Below are 21032 nucleotides of genomic sequence, written 5' to 3'. Positions count from 1 at the left end.
GCATTCCTGTAGCTGTTCACATGTTAATGGAAGGCTCTTCATGGTTGACACGGTATATATATTCTTGTTTTGTTAATTCTCTTTCATCACCAACAAATTCGAAGTGTGAGCATTTTTCTTATTCTTCTTATTTTCTTTTTTAATCTAATAATGTAGGTCACAATAACCTTTCTCTCGTTATTGGGTTTGTTGTACTTTTTGTACCGTGCTAATTTTTTGAAAAGTGTTTTGATAGTAGTGCGGTTGGATTCTCACATTTTATTCTTATTTAATATATTTTTTCAATTAAATTTTTATTTGTGTGTGTGTGTGGTTTACTAATGTAAATTCCGTTACAATAACAAATTGTCATAAACCTCACTGTGCTTCATAGTTTTTGTTAAATAGCCTTTAGTTGGTTATTTATAAGTAGTTTGTGCATCACTGTTAGGAGAAATCAAATAACTATAGATACAGTCTGCTATTAAATGGTTCGTATTTTTCGTATGCAATACTTAAAATAATAATAATAAACTATTCCAACAGAATGAAAACTAACAACTGCATCAGATTGGCAATTAATGACATATTTTAACACCATAAAAATTCACTTCTCTCGATTTTCTCGAAAACTACTCATGAGAATTCACCTTCAAGCATAGCTTCTTTAAATTGTTTTTTAGATGTGATCTGTCGTTTGATACATGTATTATCTTTGGATAGTGTCACAGCTAAACAAAAATTAAAGTATAAGGGTTGACTATAATTTGAGCTATATCTCATTAGCCATAATGTAAATTGCCCTATTGCATCTTAGTAAGTGGCATGATTTTAAACGTACCAAATAGCAGGAATCTTAAGCTCCATTTTATTATTATACAGAAAGTATACTTGTTTCTTACAAGCGCACTTCATCGTTAACTTAACTCGAGCATCAGAATCTAAAATTAAAATCAGTTATACAATACAACTTAGAAATTAGAATACAGTGATTGGAGAAAAATAGATTGTAAAACATATAATTTCTTCCTTTTACACAAAGCAGTAATAATTTTTGTGATTGGTTATCAGAAGAAATAAAATCTGAATATGACATGTGTAATTGACCATTCTGTTACAGAAGCTTTCTCCCTGGGATGCTACCTTCCAGGTGATATGTTATTCTTCCTTGTTACTGTTGTTTAAAGTTTGTATATTCTGTTATATATTAATTTGTTTCCAATTATTTTATTCCTCAGATGTTTCTAATAATATATTGCTTTGAGTATACAGTTTATATATTTATGTTGTCATATTTTTAATATATATTTAAACTATATATTTTCGAGCTAATCAGAATAGCGGACATTATGAAATTCTAATAATTGATAACGAAATTTTTATTGCTCTGTAAATATTTATCCATGGTTTCTAGTTTCGGAAAACATACACGAACATTGGTAAAAAGCGAACTAAAATAATCAAATGTTGCAAGATATTAAAGTAGTATGTTCGTAAAGTTAAGAGAATGTGTATCACTCCTAGAAGAAGACACGATCTGGTAGTTAACAGCGGGGAGCACGGTGGCTCAGTGGTAGACCGCTTATCTCTGGTGCGTGGGGTCCCTGCTTCGAACCCCGCCCAAGTAAGTTTGTGGTGGACTATCGTGTCCGTGTGTTTTCTCGGGGTACTCCATTTCCTCCCACTTTCTCATTCCAGAAATTCTTCTGTCATCATTCACTTGCTTTATTCATCGTCTTCCTTAGCCTAAAGGGCATAATCGTGGAATTTTAAACTGAAAGATTTCATTTCATTTCCAAAAATAGTTAACAGAGTATTTTTATATATACAATACATAAATAACAGAACTAGCGATTATTATTGGACATGAACGACATATTTTTTTTAGCTTCAGAAAAGTACGATTTTGTCAATTTTTTTTCGCAAATTGCGCATCATAATTGACTCTTAAGCATGTCATTTTATTATAGAGATCCTACTGGTCTGGAGATATCTATTTCCCTGATTTCTTCCTGACTTTACCTTATCTTTGGCAGGAAATTTCCTGACTTTCATGACAGGTGACGGATGACGTTGACACATAAATAAGCAATAAATAACGGAGAATATTTATATATGGGAACATTTATTCTCTAGAAACTAATGGTAAGCAAATGCTCATACGTACATTCCACTTACCTCCCATAAAAATATGAGCAATGTTCCATACTGTGATCATTAATAACTACAAAGGAGAGAATATTATTTCTTTGCATTCTCTGCAACACTGTCACTAATCTAATTTGATGTGTGCAAGATCTGAATTAAGTCAGAAAATATATTTTATAAAATTTCCCTGACTTTACCTGATTTCTAATCTGAGCTTCCCTGACCTGCACCATTTTCTCTGAGTTTTTCCTGACTTCCCCAACCAGCAGGAACCCTGTATTAAGCTCTGTCCGGTCTATCAATTACTTAATGTCTTATCTTTGGACGCTACTCCAGTTAAATAGAAATTAAAGTTTAACAGTTAATCATAATTTTCAGCTATATCTCATTAACCATACTACGTATCATCTTGCTAGAATCATAACAAAGAGCTTTATGGGAGTGTACTTCAGTATCAATCTCACCTTAATAGATCGGCGTCCTTTTCATTCAATATTCATTTTAGGTTTATAAAATTATTATTACGGTATTTTCTCAATTTTCGTGAAAACTACGCATGATTTTTTACACTAACGCGTATCATTTTGTTCTGCTGCCAGTGAGATCTATCTATTGGTATACGTCTGATCTTTGGACATTTTTTCCCTTCTTAAACTCTAATAGTGTTGTAGAATTTATTTTTAATATTTCTTAAAGTAGTAGTTAGCAACATGTATTGAATTTTTTCTAATCTTTTCTTCTTTGCTGTATTGTAGATCGAACCTTCGGCGATTTTTGACGAAGTGTACAGCATAGCTTTGTCGTAAATATTTTTCTTTCCAATCTGAATCAGATACTCAATCTTTCTCATGTATCCTTTTCACTTGCTTACAGACTGGGGTCTAAATGAAAAAAAAAAAAAAAAAAAAAAAAAACTTTTATTCAGAAGGGATGAGCGGACGTAACATGTGTGTACCTGATTTGTACAGCTTTTTTTTATATAATTTCATGTGGTAAATAAGTATGATCGGAAAATTACAATTATGTTTTTTTTTCTTTCTTTTCAATCGCTATTTTTACTCGAAGAAGTTAACGAATCAGCCCAAAATACTAGTGTTCATCATCTTCATACACAAATATATATCATTTGTGTAGCGATAATAATTTGAATAACGGAACTCTGATATAAAAGAGAGGAAATAATTACCTATGTAGTGGGTGTCTAGGCATTATATTTCTGCAATATTTCAAAACCTTATTTGCTTATTCATGTACTCCCAATCTCCGGATTACTTCTTGAACCTCTTTGAAATCGTGGGTGGTAGGCGTTACTTATCGCCAGATCTTCAATGTATTTATATGCTCGGTCCTTAAATTGGAAATAACAATGTTTTAACCATGGTTTAATATTTCAGTAAATGTGGTATTAGTATTTCTGGCTGATTCATTAAACGATGGTAATAACCATTTCTATTTTCTAGACATATTTATATGAGAAATAATAGTCAATGCTAAAATATATAGAAAACCCTAAACAAGTACGTGTTTGCACAAAAGTAAACACTATTTTGCAGCCATATTTTGTATGCTAAGCAGTTCTTAACTTGTACGAAAAAATTAAATCTATCTACAGTATGCAAGGTTTCAAGTACCATAATGAATACTTTAAAAATCGGTCAATCTGTATGAAGTTGTTTGGCATCAATGAGGGTTGCTTCATCATTTTTGAAGATTTTTTTATATACTATTACCATATACATTAGCAGCTTAAAAATGTATGTTTTTTTAGGAGTTTTATTTCTAGCCTGTTTGTGAGTAGCGGTCATTTTTGTTGAGCACTGTGTGACATTAAATTACTTTGCAGACGTTAGCGTAAACTTGTATATCTTATGACTGGGCTATTCAAAAACATTTCAACAAACACCATTTTCTTCAGGTTTTTTTTTATTTTTTATTTTTTATTAATTTTGCCTCTTCGCATGAAAAGCCCTAATTGAACCCTAGTAGGTGAAAATTACTCGCAAAGTTCAGTAGATATATATATATATAATATATATATATATATATATATATATATATATATATATATATATATATATAGTGAACTGTTTTGTAAATATCAAAGTTTTTTTTTTATTATTATAATTTCATATGGTACTATAGTTACTACAGCTAAAGTACACCGATACAATTTTTAGTACAATCATATTTTTTTTTAAATTTGAAATTTTATAATTTTTGCAATGTTTGGTGTATGATACCTCTGGTGAGATATAGAATCAACACACACACATACATACATGTATACAGGTTGCGGCAGCTATTTGAGAACAAAATAACATCCGCAGAAAAAGGAGCAGAGACGGAAGATAGAACATTTATTGACCATTGAACATTATGTTAACGTGAACACAGACCCAATACAGGATATCATTCTCTGAAACCGCTATCTGCCACAATAACAGTCTCTGAACGGTGTCGAAACCGTCGGCAGGCATGATTGAGGTGGGTCCTGGGAATGTTTGTCATGGCATGTACAATGGCTGCCCTGAGAGTCACAACGGTGTTGTGTGGATGCTTATTAGAGGCCCTCTCAACCACGCCCCAGACGTAAAAATTCAAAGGGTTGACATCAGGGGAGCTGGGGGGGGGGGGGGCACATGTTTGGGGTGACGTACGTGGTGAAAATTCGTGGCCAACCATTCTTGTGTTGAATGAGCCGTATGGACGGGAGCGAAGTTCTGCTGAAAAACATATGGCTTGCCACATGCTATAGCAGTAATCCAGGGCTGCACAATCACCTTCAATACATCGGTGTAAGCAACGGCGTTGACTCTGGCACCTTGACTAAAGAGATGTGGAGGCATCACATCGCCCTCACTGCTCACGACACCCAGAACCATCACGGAGGAGGGGAACTTGGTGTGCATGACGGTCGGAACCTGCTTGGGTGTTTTACACATCCACCGATCATTTCTGCGGTTCGCCTTCTGGTCCTGGACGAAGATTTTCTCATCCGAGAAGAACAATAGCATTTCTGGCTGCTCGGGATGTTTCAGCTAGTTCAGAAGGCACCTGGCGCGGGTCACTCTATTCTCTCTAGTTCTCGCGGACATGAACTGGCCTCTCCGCTTCACGTACGACTTGTAACGGAGGTCTTCATACACCACACGTTGAATGGTGGCCTCGTCAATCTGCTTCTCTCTTGCGAGTGCCCTCCTGGACTTCACTGGGTCCGCTTCGAGAACAGCTTGGACGAAAGCGATGAATTCGAGCGTCCTGGTCCTGTCCGAGCGCTGATAATGTCGTTTCCTGTGGGAAACGGTATCCACATCACCACTGGCGGCCTCCAGTTCTCTCCGAACTTGGAAGACGAATGTCCGGGCGACGTTCAGGGAGACAGCGATCTTGGAATCGGCGTGTCCTGCTGCCAAGGAGACAATGAATACATGCCTTTTCATTTCCTGAGTTAGCGTAGAGTTTGCCATGTTTACCTGCAACAAAAAGAGATGTGTTACAATGACATACAGGATACTGTGTCGTATTCTCAAATAGCTGCCGCATCCTGTACATAAGAGCACACTATAGCAGAAATTTCAACTGTGATATTCGACTGTGAACGAAGTTGTGAATTTTCAAAAATTGCAGAAAAACATGTTTATGCTATTCTCAGCCATTTGTTTCTGAACTAAATACTTAACCAACTTGAATCATAGAACACATTTATTATTTCTACTTTAATGTTGAATGACTTATAGCTTACAACATTCAAGTTAAAAAACTTAATTTTGCAAATTAAGTAAGGCTGATCACCAACAACGAACAGAAGTAAAATAAAGTGTTAAAAATAAGTAAGAAATTAATAGAGCATTAGAAAAAATGAAACTGATTATTATAATTGAATTAAGAATAAGTACAGAAGGTAGGACCATGTCCCTGTAGGCTCTTTATTAAGTTTTCGGATAGAAATGGCAGCCAATATAAGAATAGAAAAAAAATCAAACAAGTGCAGCCACAAAACAGATTTTGGGCTAGAAATATTTGTTTGCCTCTTGTCATGGGAAGAATATCTGGGATGGAGTAGGAGGAACAACAAAGTGTGAAGTAAATAGAGCCAGCTTCCAAAGAACAACAGATCAAACTCTCTGTGTAGAGAAAATTTTCGATTTCTGCAAATAAAACATTAAATGTATTACCTATTTTCTTGTCCCACAAGAATAAATTGTTACTCACATCGACCTTAAAACCTGCGAAAATACAACTTATTGAAAAAAAAAAAAAAAAAAAAAAATTACATAAATTGGTTACAATTTCAGGAACCTTATCCAATGTGTAGAGTTAAAAGAACATTTTAATAACGTACAAGCATTGGCTTCTATAACAACCAGTAACAAATACATTAACAAGCAGGAAGAAACTTAAAAAGTAACAGGTAGGGGCTACCGTACTAAACTTTCTCGCTCCAATTTCTTTACCTGATAGTTATTAATGAGACATTTATTTATGAAACGCGAACAAAATTATAAGACGTTTTCAAAAGCAAAGTCCGAAGAAAATCCACCCCTTCTCGAATTTTTCGAGATATTGTTTATGCCATTTTTTATGGTTATTAATGAAATATTTGTTTGTAAATTAACAACAAAATTGCACGAGTCGTATTTTAGGAAATTGCTAAAAATATTACCAAGAGTAAACTACACCTTGTGAATATTTTCAAGCGATTTATTCACCTTTATGGGGTTACTAATAAAATAATTATTTGTGATATATGAACAAATTTGCCTGATTCCTTTTTGGGAAAATCCTCTGGAAAAACTCGTCCCAAGATTATACTACACGTACGGATTTTATTTTCAGGACAAATGAGTTGTTATATTGTCAGAGTATTAATTTGTATTTATAGTAATTATTTATTTCTGAAATATAGAAGGAATGCTGGGGCGAGATGAGTTTTATTTACTAGTAGAAGAGACAGCTCGGCATAAACTTTGACAATATCCACAGTTTGTTTTTGCTTGTTTTGCTTTTACCTTCTTCAGGCACTTGGCTACGTAAAGGCTAGCCCCAGCATGATTAATGCCCCAGCATAATTAATGTCCCAGCATTCCTTCCATTTCAATATTCTACCATTGATTTCATAATTAATAATCAGCCTGTCCTTTAGCCTAGAGGACACGACCGTGGAACGTAAAATTTAACATTAGTAATGTAATAAGTTTACAATGGCGCACTTTTTTTTAAATATAAATATATATATATATATATATACACACCTTGGTGCATTGTACTTTTGCAATGAAAAGATAAGTGTTTACTTCTTCTGATATTGATTTCACAGTTGCATATTTCTAGGGGTGACCACGGAATTTTCCATGAAGGTTTTATTACCATCTTGAACGCTCGCTATTTTGTACAAGTCTAGCATACAGACTACAGACTCTTTTCTTCTTCTTTCTTTTAGCAATACTTTTAAATGATACACTATTTGATTCCTCTTACCATAAGACAAATGTTTTTACCTCGATATGGGGTACTTTTGAAATGATGATATACGTGTTTTCCGGTTTTGACATCTGTTTCACCGCTTCAGACTTTTAGGGGTGCCAACGGACTTCATGGACGCCATGCTTCTCTATTCTCTTATTTTTCAGATACACTTCCCCATGCCGTAAGCGTCGGTGGACCACCGATGAGCAACTGCGGACCTCTCGCCAAACATTGGCGGCCCCGCAGCGACGATCTGCGGTGGCCCCACTTCCGTTTTGAAAATTATACCATCAGCGGCAGAGACGCGATAAAACGCCAAGTGGCCGCGTAGCGTAGTTGCTAACGCTCTCGCCTTCGTTGCGAGCGGTCCCGGGGGTAGCACTCGGTCGAAAAAGTGTAAAAAGCTTTTTCAGGCCAACCATCCTGAAAGAGGTTTTCCTCATTCACAACAGGCAAATGCCGGGTTAGTACGTAATTTATAGGTCCCAGGGGGCTTTCTTCTTTCCTTCCCCAATCCTTTCTTCCTTCCCTTTCCCAGGATTGTGTGCTCGCCGAGGGACGTCATCCCTCGTACTTGGCGGACTAAATGACCATAGATGCCGAAAGCCCAGAAATCTAAGATCCTTAAGAAAAACGCCAACGAACCACAAAATGACTCCCCCAAAATATGTTAAATCGCCTATATGCGTGACTTGTTTATGTTCAGGTGACTCTAAAAAACACTAAAAAGAAGTACCGCGGGGTGGGCGCGAACCATCAACCTTATGATTACTGGGCGCGTGTTCTTCCGACTTCGCAGTGAAAACGATGAAGAAAACCTCGTTTGTAGAAAGAAAGATAAATCATTGAAGTCTTAATTTGTGCAATCAAACACACACTTATATCTCGAGTTGTATTAGGTGGTACTGGACCGTTTTCAGATTTAGTGCTTTCTGGTGGGGTACTATCTATGTGTAAAATTTGAGCAAAATCGCCGACAGCCACCTTCGGACCCTCTCCTCTTTGGTACAATCCGCAGCAAAAAACCTGCAACATGATCATGTAAGTTTATTGTGAAACACCGAAGTCTTTTGTTTCAAACCAAATGTGTAGGGGAGGACGCCGAGGTTTCTCCTAGCGTGATTCGTGCCACTTAGATGTTATGTTGATTCCCTGCGCTGTTAGGCGTAGTTTCACAATAAACTTACATGCTCATGTTGCAAGTTTTTTGCTTCAGACTGTACAATTTTAAAATGTCTTATTTCATTTAAAAGACGAAACATACACCTACACATCTTTTTTCTCGATTGATAAGGTTGGCTTGACATATATACTAGTTGAGATGGTCATTTCCTCTCACGGTGAGAAATTGATATGATTAAAAAGCCAATCTTGAAGTGGGTACAAGCTACTTTCCAAAGTTATTAGAAACGCTTTCCCGACCCTGAAAACTATGAATTCGACAAATCTTTCAGTAATTTTTGACATTTCATTCGTTTTACATTATTTCTACACGTCAATCCTCCCAACTTCCATTCCTTGGGCTATGTTACTACCACAACATTTTTTTCTTAGATTGAAAGTAATGTGTCTACCACGTTTGGTTAAAATTGCTCTAGACATTCCGGAATTATGGTGGAACATACATTTACACACACACACACATTAAAATATTTAGAGCTGTGCGAGCAACGCCTTTGATGCTGCCCCTGTTAATTCAGAATCGAGCTGACATGCTCGTTCATGCCTAAACTTGACATTAAATGTCATTGCGATTGTAATCTAATAGCTTGACGAACGCAAATTATAAATTCTACACTAATCTCAAAATGAAAATAAAATGAAATCTTTAAGTTTTACGTCCCACTCTTATGCCGGTTAGGCTAAAGGAGACGGTGATGACAAGCAATGAATGAGATGCTGGAATGAGGAAAGTGGGAGTAAACGGGAGAATCCCTAGAAAACCCAAGCACACGGTGTTTGTCCACCACAAAGCTCACTTGGCGCGAGCTGGGATCGAACCACGGACCCCATGCACCAGAGGTGAACGCTTTACCACTGAGCCACCGCTGCCTCTACACTAATCTCAGTCACTTGAGACATTTCATTTTTAATCCCTTTTCACCCCACACTAATATCGTCGTTTTTGATTCCTTTTACATGTTAACCTCTTCGCACCAACTAACGGTACTAATGGGAGCTAACATAAAGACTTAAATGGTATCTGGAGTATCAACAATCAACTTAGAGACTCCGAAAACTATGAATTCGATACTAATGTCAGTCGTTTTTGATTATTTTTTTCATGTGACTATTCCTCCCAATACAAGGGGGACTAATGGTTTGAACTTAGACATAAATGTCATCAGAAGTGTTGCTATTTATCTCGGTGATCCCGAAACTAAGGACTCTACACTAACATCAATCGTTTTGAATCATTACTCCCTTCGACTCTCCTTGGTAGCTGCGCTAGGTCACCAACCCGTATTAAAAGTTGAACTTAAAGGTCATCAGAACTGCTCGCAGTGATCTTGGAGACCCCGAAAGCTATGGATTCGACACTAACATTGGTCATTTTCAGTTATTTTTACATGGCACAATTTCATACACCCCTTCAGGATGCTATTGGGGCTTAACTTACATGGCATCTGGAGTGCCGCTCTTTATCTAAGCGACCCCAAAAATTATGGATTCGACACAGATATTGGTCTTTTTTTATTATTTGGATATCAGCCCCTCCCATTCCTCCTAGGAGGGTTAAGGGGCTATTGCCACCGCTGAGGCTGAATTTGGTCTTAAATGGATTACAACTACCAACTTAGCGATGCTGAAAACTTAGATTTGACACTAATAACAGTTGATTTCGATATTTTTTATGTCCCAACGTAACCACCCTGAGTGCTAATGGGAGCTTAATAAGAGTTAAGCGGAATTGAAGATGACACTATTTACCTAAGCGACCTCAAAACTATAGATTCGACACTAATATCGATCGTTTTCTAGCATTTTTGATATGTATCCCACTCCCCATAGCTAACCTGATAGTACTCTTTTCCAGACTGTAAGAAATATTGTTAAAGTTATTCTAGACATATCAGACTTATGTTGGACTGGACAGACACACATACATACATACACTTTTATATATAAATACACACATATATAAATACAGATTAGATAAAAGAAAAAAAAAAAGAGAGAGAGAGCGACCAAGGCATCACCACTTCCATATACGAAAGCATATCAGGAGTATTGAACTGAAATCCTATGCAAAGAATTTCCGTTCTAGCATGCTTTCTAAAGGACAATTTCAATTTCCTCACGTGACCTTTGGGGATCAGGAATTTCTTTTGAGCGTTTTGGGATTATTGAATTGTTTGTTTGGAACCACGACCGACTTTGAATATTTTCTGTGTATACTATCTCTTTACGCCTTGGAATATATTTCAAGAACGTAAATGACATGCTGTAATGAGAACATTGAGAAGTAACCTCTATGACAAATAGCTGCAAATAAGTACACTAAATAACTTATTTATTGCGGTTACATGATTTTCTTAATTTGTATTTAACATTAATATATACAGTATGCGGCAAAACATACAGTACTGAAACCATATCGTTGACATTTATTTTTTTTTATTTTTATTTATTTATTTATTTATTTTTATTTATTTTTGTATAACCTAATGAAACATAAGAAATGTCAAAAGGATGTCAACTAATTGTTACTCAACACAAATTGTATATTTAAGAGGAATCGAGCCTATACATCACGTGTTCAAAATGTTGACTATTACATCTAACATTCTTCATAGCTGTTCTGTAGATCGATGAACATGTTAGTGAACACGGCTTGCTGGAACAACAAAACAAATGATCGAATCTTCTCTCTTAATTCCAGTACAGTGGTAGGGTATTATCTATTAGGAAAATTGCTTCCTTTAGTATACCTCACATGGAAGCATCTCCACTCATCTGCAGTGAGATGCTGGCCCACACCGTATGAGCGGAAATAGTGCTCTAAAATAAACACCTTCTTCTCTGTTGTGAGTAACATTATCTTCGCTCCAAGTGCATACTCCGCTAGTCCACACACAGCTAAGCATACAATGTGGCGCTCACAACTCATACCACATTGCGCCCGCGCGCCATTTGCACGCGAATTTCAGTACTATTTATTTTGACGCACACTGTATTATACCGACGTTCTGTGAACACCTACCACATCTCAGATGTTATATTTTGAACATAATTACTTATGTTCTGCAATGATTATATGAATATATATACAACTGCATGCATTGCGGAAAATAGAATTTCATACTAAAAAAGAATTGACCAAAATGGGAATCGAACTCTCACCCTTACGATTTGAACTCCAACAGTTTACCACTGAGCTAACATAACCACTCCAGGTGAGCAACTTTTGACGAAATACAAGTAGATTTACAAGACAATGACATTCGTATCCATTGCAAGCGCTGTTTTTTGTTCTCTTTGCAAACTTTTATTTTACTACGCATGCGAGAATTATGTTCGGTGTTCTTACATTCTTCTTTTACATATAAAAATGTTCTTCTACGTATGGAAATCAAAATGACAAAACAAGCATTTGAGTACACAGTTTCGAATTATTTGTATCATTAAGTATTTCAATCAGTGTTCTTTTTTCTACACTTAATACCATTCCAACAAGTTTTATTATATTTAAAAGAAGAAAAAAATCATCTGCACAGTTTCTCCCGATTGCTAAGGTTGACTTGGAGGTTCGAACCAGCAGCTTTGGTTTACTGTTTCCGAAGATACCCGAAGTTGGGCTGAAAATTTTTTTGCCTCAAAACAGTAATAAAGAATGCGCTAATTCTTTCTGGAACAGTGTGTACATATGTCAATTAACGAACGGACAGATGTATATTCTTAAAAGCAATTTTTCGGTATGTAGAGGCAATGAAACGTATAAATTTGATAAAATCTCGATCGCCATAGATTTTTTCGTGATCGCTGTACATTTTTCTCTCCTATCGTCCTTCGAAAGTGAAAAACGAAAATACAACTAATGCGTAGTTTATTTATTTAAAAAAAAAAAAAAAAAAAATCCAGAAGACGCTAAAGCTTCAAGATGACAATGAAAACAAAAGAAAAAATATCAAACATCTTGTCCTGCATTGTGTTATTACATAGAGAAGTTACGAATAATTGATACTTTAAAATACGGAGATGATTTTTATATTTTTAAAAAATGATAAATTTTGTCAACTAAACAAATATCAGTTGAATTAGATGCACTTTTAGTTGCGTCGAGCTATTTCTAGCGGTAACTTTCGTAACCTGCATCATTTGTTTGATAACAAATAACTATTTAAAGTCTTTTCTCAGAGAGCGGACAGTAGCAAACGTACAAATGGAGATTACATTATTTGTTTAAACAATAATATCCCGTGTTGAGCGTGTTTTACGCTCAGTCACCTATATTTTGGGTTAACTCAATTCACGCGTACATGTTTTCAAAACGGGTTAACTCATGACAAAACTAATGAAAAACGAGCACGCTCATTTACAATCCTGGTATGTGGGCGGAAATAAAGCATGCCGAAATGCAGACCCCAACGATTTAAGTATAATATTGTGTAACGAAAATTGTTACTTGTACTATCACAGCAGATACTACACAATATCTGAACAGAAACAGATAGCATACACGTGTGTAGTAGCCTCCACATTTGTGTTCCAATTGAATGGGATGAAATGGATGTTAATTTAATTAGTTCACTTCTAAAGTATGATGATAATTACCCATAAACAGAAGTGTGTGTGTGTACTATTTTGTTACGTTGAAGTTGCAATTTTCTGGTCATATCACTGTCTGGAAACATAAGTTTGAAAATCACATTTTTAGAAGTGAACATTAATATGTCACTATATTTTGTATACACCATAGTAAGTTTGCTTTTGTAATGTTCCTTATAAAGGATCCTTGTCAACTACTTTATTTCATCCCAGAACTCGTATTCACTTGTATCGTAGAATCTGCATTTGAGCTCGCAACATCACCGAAAACCCTTAAGCTCTTTACAGATGAGGTACACCTTGTCTCAAAAAGGTTGAGCGCATTCTTTATTGGTGTTTTGAGGCAAAAATTTTCTAAGTCCAGCTTCGGGCATCTTCGGGAAAAAGTAAGCCAGGTTCGAACCTCCAAGCCAGCCTTTGCAATCGGGAAAAAGTTTGCAGATGTGTTTTTCTTCTTTTAAATATAATAAGACTTGTTACCAAGTGTTTAAAAAAGCAACATTGATTGAAATACTTAATGATACAATATTTCGAAACCTTTTTTTTTTTTTTTTTTAATGTTAGCAAATGCTTGTTAGTCATTTAGCTCTCCATACGTAATGGAACATTTAAATACGTTAAGGAATCTTTCCATATGTAAAAGAATGCTCAAAGTTAAGAAATAGAACATAATTATCGCCTGAGTACTAAAATAAAAGTCAAAGTAGAACAGAAACAGCGTTTGTAATGGATATGAATGTCATAATTATCTTGAGATCGGTTATACATCGGTAGAAGGTTGTGTTAGCTCATTGGTAAGCTGTCGGATTTCAAGTCATTTGGTTGAGGGTTCGAATCCCGTCTAGGCTAATCCTTTTTTTAAAATTATATTTTCCGCAATGCATGAAAAATTATATAAAATAATTACATTAGAATACATAAGTTGTGTATATATAACATAATCATTGCAGAACATAGTAATTATTATGTTTAAAATATAACATCTGAGAATTTTCACAGTAGGTCGGTATTATATATGAGGATGTAAATACAAGTTAGGAAAATCATTTAATAGCAATAAATAAATCATGTAGTGTATTTATTTGCATCTATTTGTCATACAGATGTAACTTCTCAATATTCTCATTACAGCATGTCATTTACATTCGTGAAATACAATATATTCCTACGGATATAGAAAGTGTATAAACAGAGTATCCAAAGTCGTATCCTGCTTCAAGACACATAACTTTTCCCGATCCCCTTAACGTCACGGGAAGAAACACAAATTCTCTTTAGAACGGAATGTCGTTGCTTAGAGTCTCATTCGAATACGTTGAATATGCTTTTGTATATTCATCTCTCTCTCTCTCTCTCTCTCTCTTTCGCTTTGTTTATGTGTGTGTGTGTGTGTGTGTGTGTGTGTTGCGGAATATCCCAAGTTGAATACAACATTTGCCAAGTATATGAGCATCATTGTCATCGAATACCAGAAATTGAGAATCGTGTTTCTTCAGATTGGGTTTGCGTGTTCATGTTAGCTCACTGGTAGAGTACGGACTTGCCAATAAAGAGGTCTTGAGTTCAAAGCCTACAGCTAATTATCATTCTTTTGTTGGTAGGATTGCACAGAAATCGGATACAAGGAGTGGTTTACTTCTAGAAATATTTTCAGAAGCGTTTAGGTAGCCCTGAAAAGGGCTGTTTTCGGGAGTTAAGGCGGGGACATTAAAATTGTGTCCAAGACCCTTCTGAATTTATTACACGCTCCATTCTTCTGGGCATGGAATCTATTACATGGGTTACAAATCTATCTCCTTCCCCTACCTCCAGCCATGCTTCGGAAACAAGATGCCACAGGTCATCCTGAGTTCTTGGTGGATCTGCCTCAGGCCAACTTTCCCTTAGAGTACGCTTCACTTCTGCCCACATATTTTCCATGAGATTGAGGTCTGCTCCACGAGCGACCAGTCGATTAAATCAATCTCAGGGTGCCCTGCGAACCATTCCTGAATCACACGGGAAGTATGTATTGGCTACTGGTATTGCTGGAACTGAATTACACCATCAGGCTGAAATACTCGTACAGATAGCACCATGATATTACTGATAATGTCTAAGTACTGAGCATTGTCCAGATGTCCTTCAATTCTATGAAGCTGTCCTGCTCCGCGACTGGAAATCCAACCCCAACATAAAATAGATACATGGCCACTGCGATTGCAAGCAGCCACACATCCATGGTCATATCGGGTGCCTCTCGGACGATACACGAAACGGCGTCCCTCCTTTGATGTTGTGAATATGGATTCATCTGAGAAAACTACGTTTTCCCAATTGAGACCCACATTCGCCTGTGCAAAAGCGAGACGGTAAATTTTGTGGTCGCCTGAGAGTTTTTCCTTCACGGCAGCAACACGGCCACGTAACCCAGCATGACGAAGCCTTCGCAGAGCTGTATGCTTACTACCAGGAAAGAGAGAAACTTCCCTTAGCTGTCTAGACGTCCTTAGTGGGTCTAACCGGGCTTCGTTTACTAATCTCGCATCTTGGGCTTCGGTTGACACATGCGGACGACCAGGAGATCGTAAATTATCAGTCTGACCTGTAGCACCATATTTCCGAATCCATCGCCTTCCTGTAGAGGCCGGGACACCTACTCGCCTGCTAGCTGCAGTTGCAGAATAACCTTCCAACTCCCATAAAGTAATTACTGCTGTACGTCTATCCATGAGCTCCTTCGTGGCTAAGTGGTTAGCGTCCGCGCCTTTGACGTGGGAGGTCCGGGTTTGATTCCCGGCGGGAGCTCATGTGGTTGGGATTCCACGTTAATCAGTAGGTCCACGTCTCATATAGCCTCGCTGCTGAAAGGGACGCTAAACTAAAATCAACTCAACTCAACGTCTATCCATAGTTACCAATGTTCTGAGCTGTGAGAAGGAAGCAATAGGTAAAAGCTAGTACCTGACGTGTGATTGGTTACTTGCACGACACGCCTATTGTGGGGAACAGCGTTGCCAGATCTAGCATAATGATGCTAGATCTAGCATAATTTGCATGTCTCTAGCATCTAGCATCTTGCTTTTAGCATCCTGCCCAAATCTAGCACAATTTCAGCAAGTTTATCAAAAAGCCGTAAAACCTGGAGATGAGAAAGAAGTTGGTCGTGGGAAGAAAAAGAACGGCAGAAATGTATCCTCTTCCATTGATTCATACAGTCGGTAAACCATACAGGCAGTCTTATTTTTCGAAGTAAGTTCGAAACGTCTTTGGGCTTTTTTGTGGCTCCACCCAGGGTTTTCTAATCATTTAACTCCGACGCATGGGCGGAGCTATGGGGGCCATTCTCCCCCCAACTTTTTGACAACTTCACCATCTTTATTTCTGACTTCATGATCATATTTATTCCTGAAATGACAGCTCCGAGACCGACCAAAAATCTGCCCCCCCCCCCCCCCCCAGCAGACGATTCCCAACTCCGCTTATGCTGCGAAGTAATTTTCTTTCAAAATATTTAAACAAAAGCTTTGCATTCATTTATACGACATATACGCCATTGAATCTGGCAACGACTGCATTAATTTAGTTGAGTTAAAATTTTGGTGCGTGAAGTATTGAGTTCTATCCATGCATTCTTGCTCTCTGTGTATTTTAAGTTACGTTATCGTATCTCAACTTCGTTTTTTTAAACTCCTGAATTAGTAATTATGAGGATCTAGCATAATTTGACCGAATCTAGCATAAGTTCGATCAGGTTTTGGAATAATTCCAAACTGTGAGTCTAGCAACGCTGGTGGGGAACGACTTGGTCAACGACTCGCGAAAGAAATCTGAAAATGGTGCGCCGTAATAATAATATTAAAAACAGTTTTTATAAAGGAATATTAATACATACGAAAAGCTGTTTAAAGAATGAATTGTTATACTGACTTTACACGTATAAAAACATATACCATATACCAAACAGATTGAGCGATATGATGATAGCTGTTTTGAGACAAACACTTTCGAACTCCAACTTCGGGTATCTTCGGAAAACAGTAAACTAAAGCTGCTGGTTCGAACCTCCAAAGCCAACCTTAGTAATCGGGAAACGATGTACAGATATGTTTTTCCTTCTGTTAAATATAATAAGACATGTTGAAATGGTATTAAGTGTAGAAAAAAGTAACATTGAAATACTTAATGATACAATATTTCGAGACTATGTATTCACACTTCATGACGAACATTATCAAACCATTTTCAACTGATAAGCGATTTCTTATCTTTGTTTTAATGTTTACCATAAAAAAAACACACTTTCGCACAAGTACGATATAGCAAATGGAATTATTACTTTTAAAGCAGCAATCCCCAGACCAGGATATTCTTCTCTCCTCATCAGGCAGAACTTGTCCAAGTCTTCGTTACAAAAAACCAGTTGCAAAGACTTGTCGCATGATCATTCTATTATTTGGTCAAGAAGTTGTGGGCTTAGATCGAATACGTTAATGGCCTCTTCAATGAAGGAGTTTAACATCCATCTTGAACCAGCACCTTCGTCGTTGGGAATATAGATATTACAGTTACTGTATCCACTGTCAGTGCCGGGCGCCGAAAATAGGGGCCACACATTTCGGAGGAAGTGTGTTACTCATGTTAGGAAAGTACATGTGCACATGTGTAAAATAGAAGGAAAAACGTAATAAAATGTGCTCAAAATTAAGGAAAGGTAGGGTTTATTTTGAAAATGTTATTGAGCTTCGTGGCAACCATGGTGGCGCTTCGTAGCTAGTCGGTCGACGTCACTCATATATACGGTGACATCGTACTATACTCTCGCCCCGGGCACTGATTTTCCATGGCACTGTTCACTATAAACAAAAAAATGGATTCTACTATTATAGAAATAGGTATGTTAAAAATCTCACACAAGCTTATTATAAAACAAATTATAAAAGGGTCGCTGGCAAGAGCGTGTGATAAAAGGGATCGTGATAGGAATTAGATTGAGAACCACTGGTCTAGAGTAATTTTAACCACATTTCTTATAGTTTCAAAAAGATTGCTGTCGGGTTACCTATGGTGAATGGGAGGGGGATACATATAAAAGATTGCTAGAAAATGATCGATATTAGATTCATAGTTTTCGGGGTCGCTTAGATAAATAGTGAGACTTTCAATTTCGCTTAACTCCGATTAAGCTCTCATTAGTAGGGATGGGCACGAACGACTTTTCTTTGAAACTCGACTCGACTCGAAACAGACATCTTTGAGGTCTACTCTTGGACTCGGCGCGAAAAATATCTTCCAACTCGACTCGGATTAGAGTCAAGTCGAACCAAAACGAGCCAAATCCTGTGTGTAGTCCTACCTAGACAATACATAGACAATAATTATTCTATCATCAATTATACTACTATTACTACAAATAATAATAATAATAATAATTATTATTATTATTATTATTATTATTATTATTACAACACCGTGTACAAACATGAACAATAGATGGTTAGTAAAGGAATACTAAAAGCTAGTTGACTGCCGACGTCGGTAGTCATGAACTCTACAAGGCAAAGACATCGTTTATTACTCTAAGCTGTAAGCGTCGGTGAACTACAGATGGTCAACTATTGACCTCTCGCCAGAAATTGGTGGCCCCGCAGCGACGATCCGTGGTGGCCCAAGTTCCATTTTGAAAACTTTACCACCAGCAGCAGAGACGCGATGAAACGCTAACGAACCACAAAATTACTCTCCCAAAATATGTCAAAATGCCTATATGTGTGATTTGTTTATATTTAGGTGAATCAAAAAAACACAAAAAAAATACCCGGGGTGGACGCAATTTATCAATATTACGATTACTAGGCACGCGTTCTCCTGACTTCCCCACGGAAACGATCATAAAAAGCTTGGTTGTTGAAGGATAAATCATTGACGTCTTAATTTAGCCAATCAGACAAACCCCTACATCTCGAGTTCTAGAAGGTGATACCGTGAACCGTTTCAGATTTATTGCTTCCTGGTGGAGTACTATCCATGAGCAAAATTTGAGCATAATAGCCGACATGCATCTTCGGTGCCTCTTATCTTTAGTACAATTTTAACCAGAGATGGTGTGGGTCAATGAAAATTTGATCCACGACCCACCATGACCCACTATCACCCACCACTCAAATGCCCCATTGGCCCACTCTGACCCATCAACCATCGTGATCCACTCTGACCCACCACCAACTATGAACCACTCTGAACCATTGCGACCAACTCCGACCCACCAAAACCCATCGACATCAACTCTGACCGATGGCCCACGTTCTCCTCTCCATTGACTAAAGAGGTTACACTTGTAATAAAACAAGACTGTGAAATTTCACTTATCGGAGTTTGAATTTCTACCGTCAATGGCTCAAGCACCTCTCTGTTACAATACTGGTGGGTCTGACCTTTACGATATATAATGGAAAAGTGTTTCTCATCTTCCAAATTAAAATGAATTTAAATTTATCATATATATTTATTTATTTGTTGCCTTACAGACACATTTCAGTAGAAAATAGGGTGAAATTTGAAAGTTTCAAATCAAGGAAAAGTAGAGAGAGAGAGAGAGAGAGAGAAAGAGAAACTAATTTTCTATATAATTAAGCATGCCATACTAATTGAAAATGCCCATGTAATTAAGTTTAGAATACAAATTTTATGGCCATTTTTCTCTAACTTTATGGCTTGATTGCCTTATGCTCGGAACGCTCCATACATTAAACACCAGCTTCAGCAATTATAAATAGAAAGCAGTGGGTATAAAATTCAAAAAGAACTTTAGTTTGCATTACTCAATTTGTTTCTCAACTAATATCAATCGTTTTCGATTAATTTTACAAATCAACCCACTACCAATTTCCAATATATAGAAAATGCACCCCCGTCCCCCCGCTCATAAAATATAATTTTAAAAAATGCCAGGACATATTTTCTTTATTTTTAATAAAGTTATATGTTGAATTTTAGCTCTCAATTGAACGGCTTGTAAGGTACTAAATTTTTCGCAAAAATTCGGACTTCTACTCTAACTAAGGATATGTATTATAATGAAAGTGACACGCGTATGGTAACTTCCCAGTTGGGAATGGAGCCTGATTATATACCAAACGTCAATTCATTTGACTTTGCAGTTTAACCGTGATGATTACGCAGACATAGTTACTTTCAATTTTTTATGATACATATCCTTATTTCATATGTTACAGATGATTCAAAAATATTTTTTCAAGCAGTTAGCTCCTCTAGAATCTCACAGGCTGCATCCCAAAATCCAACTCCTACTATCCTATGACAATCCAAAAGTGACTGAACTTTTTTTATTAGGAACAAATAACAAAAGAAAAATGGAGATCTTGAAAGTAAAATGTAGAAAAGCTCGGTGCCCCCAATAACTACATATTTCTCCACCCCTTCATCCCGAACTTAAAAATAAAACTTAATTCGAATATGGTTAATTAGTGAATTTATTACAGTTAAATTCCACTCACTACATGCTACAGCTACAACTATGTAACAAAAAATAACAACTGTGAAAAATGTTCTGAATTACTATTAGATTTCTTACGCTATTATTAAACATATTAGAATAGTAAAAGAGGATTGTTCGTGAAATAGTATATTTGCTCTTGATTTATAACTTTTTCATACGGAAAAATTTAAAA

General features: G+C 36.6%; 1 protein-coding gene across 2 annotated transcripts in view; it reads left to right on the top strand.

Annotated features, from left to right (window-relative positions):
- Window positions 1-21032, top strand: part of LOC145666687 (metaxin-1) — a 70509-nt gene that overhangs the window by 42078 nt on the left and 7399 nt on the right. Inside the window, exon 7 of one of the 2 annotated variants that reach the window (XM_081734166.1) lies at window positions 2883-3032. The exons of the other annotated variant lie outside the window; for it this stretch is intronic. Within the exon in view, the coding sequence (XP_081590292.1) occupies window positions 2883-2933 (51 nt within the window). The 3' untranslated portion in view covers window positions 2934-3032. Of the gene's footprint in view, window positions 1-2882; window positions 3033-21032 lie in introns of those variants that run through there. 2 annotated transcript variants of the gene reach the window in all.

Source organism: Thermobia domestica, chromosome 12 (assembly GCF_964235325.1).
Source record: "Thermobia domestica chromosome 12, izTheDome1.hap1.1, whole genome shotgun sequence".
NCBI classification, from domain to species: Eukaryota; Metazoa; Arthropoda; class Insecta; order Zygentoma; family Lepismatidae; genus Thermobia; species Thermobia domestica.
This window is presented reverse-complemented; position numbering and strand designations above follow the sequence as displayed.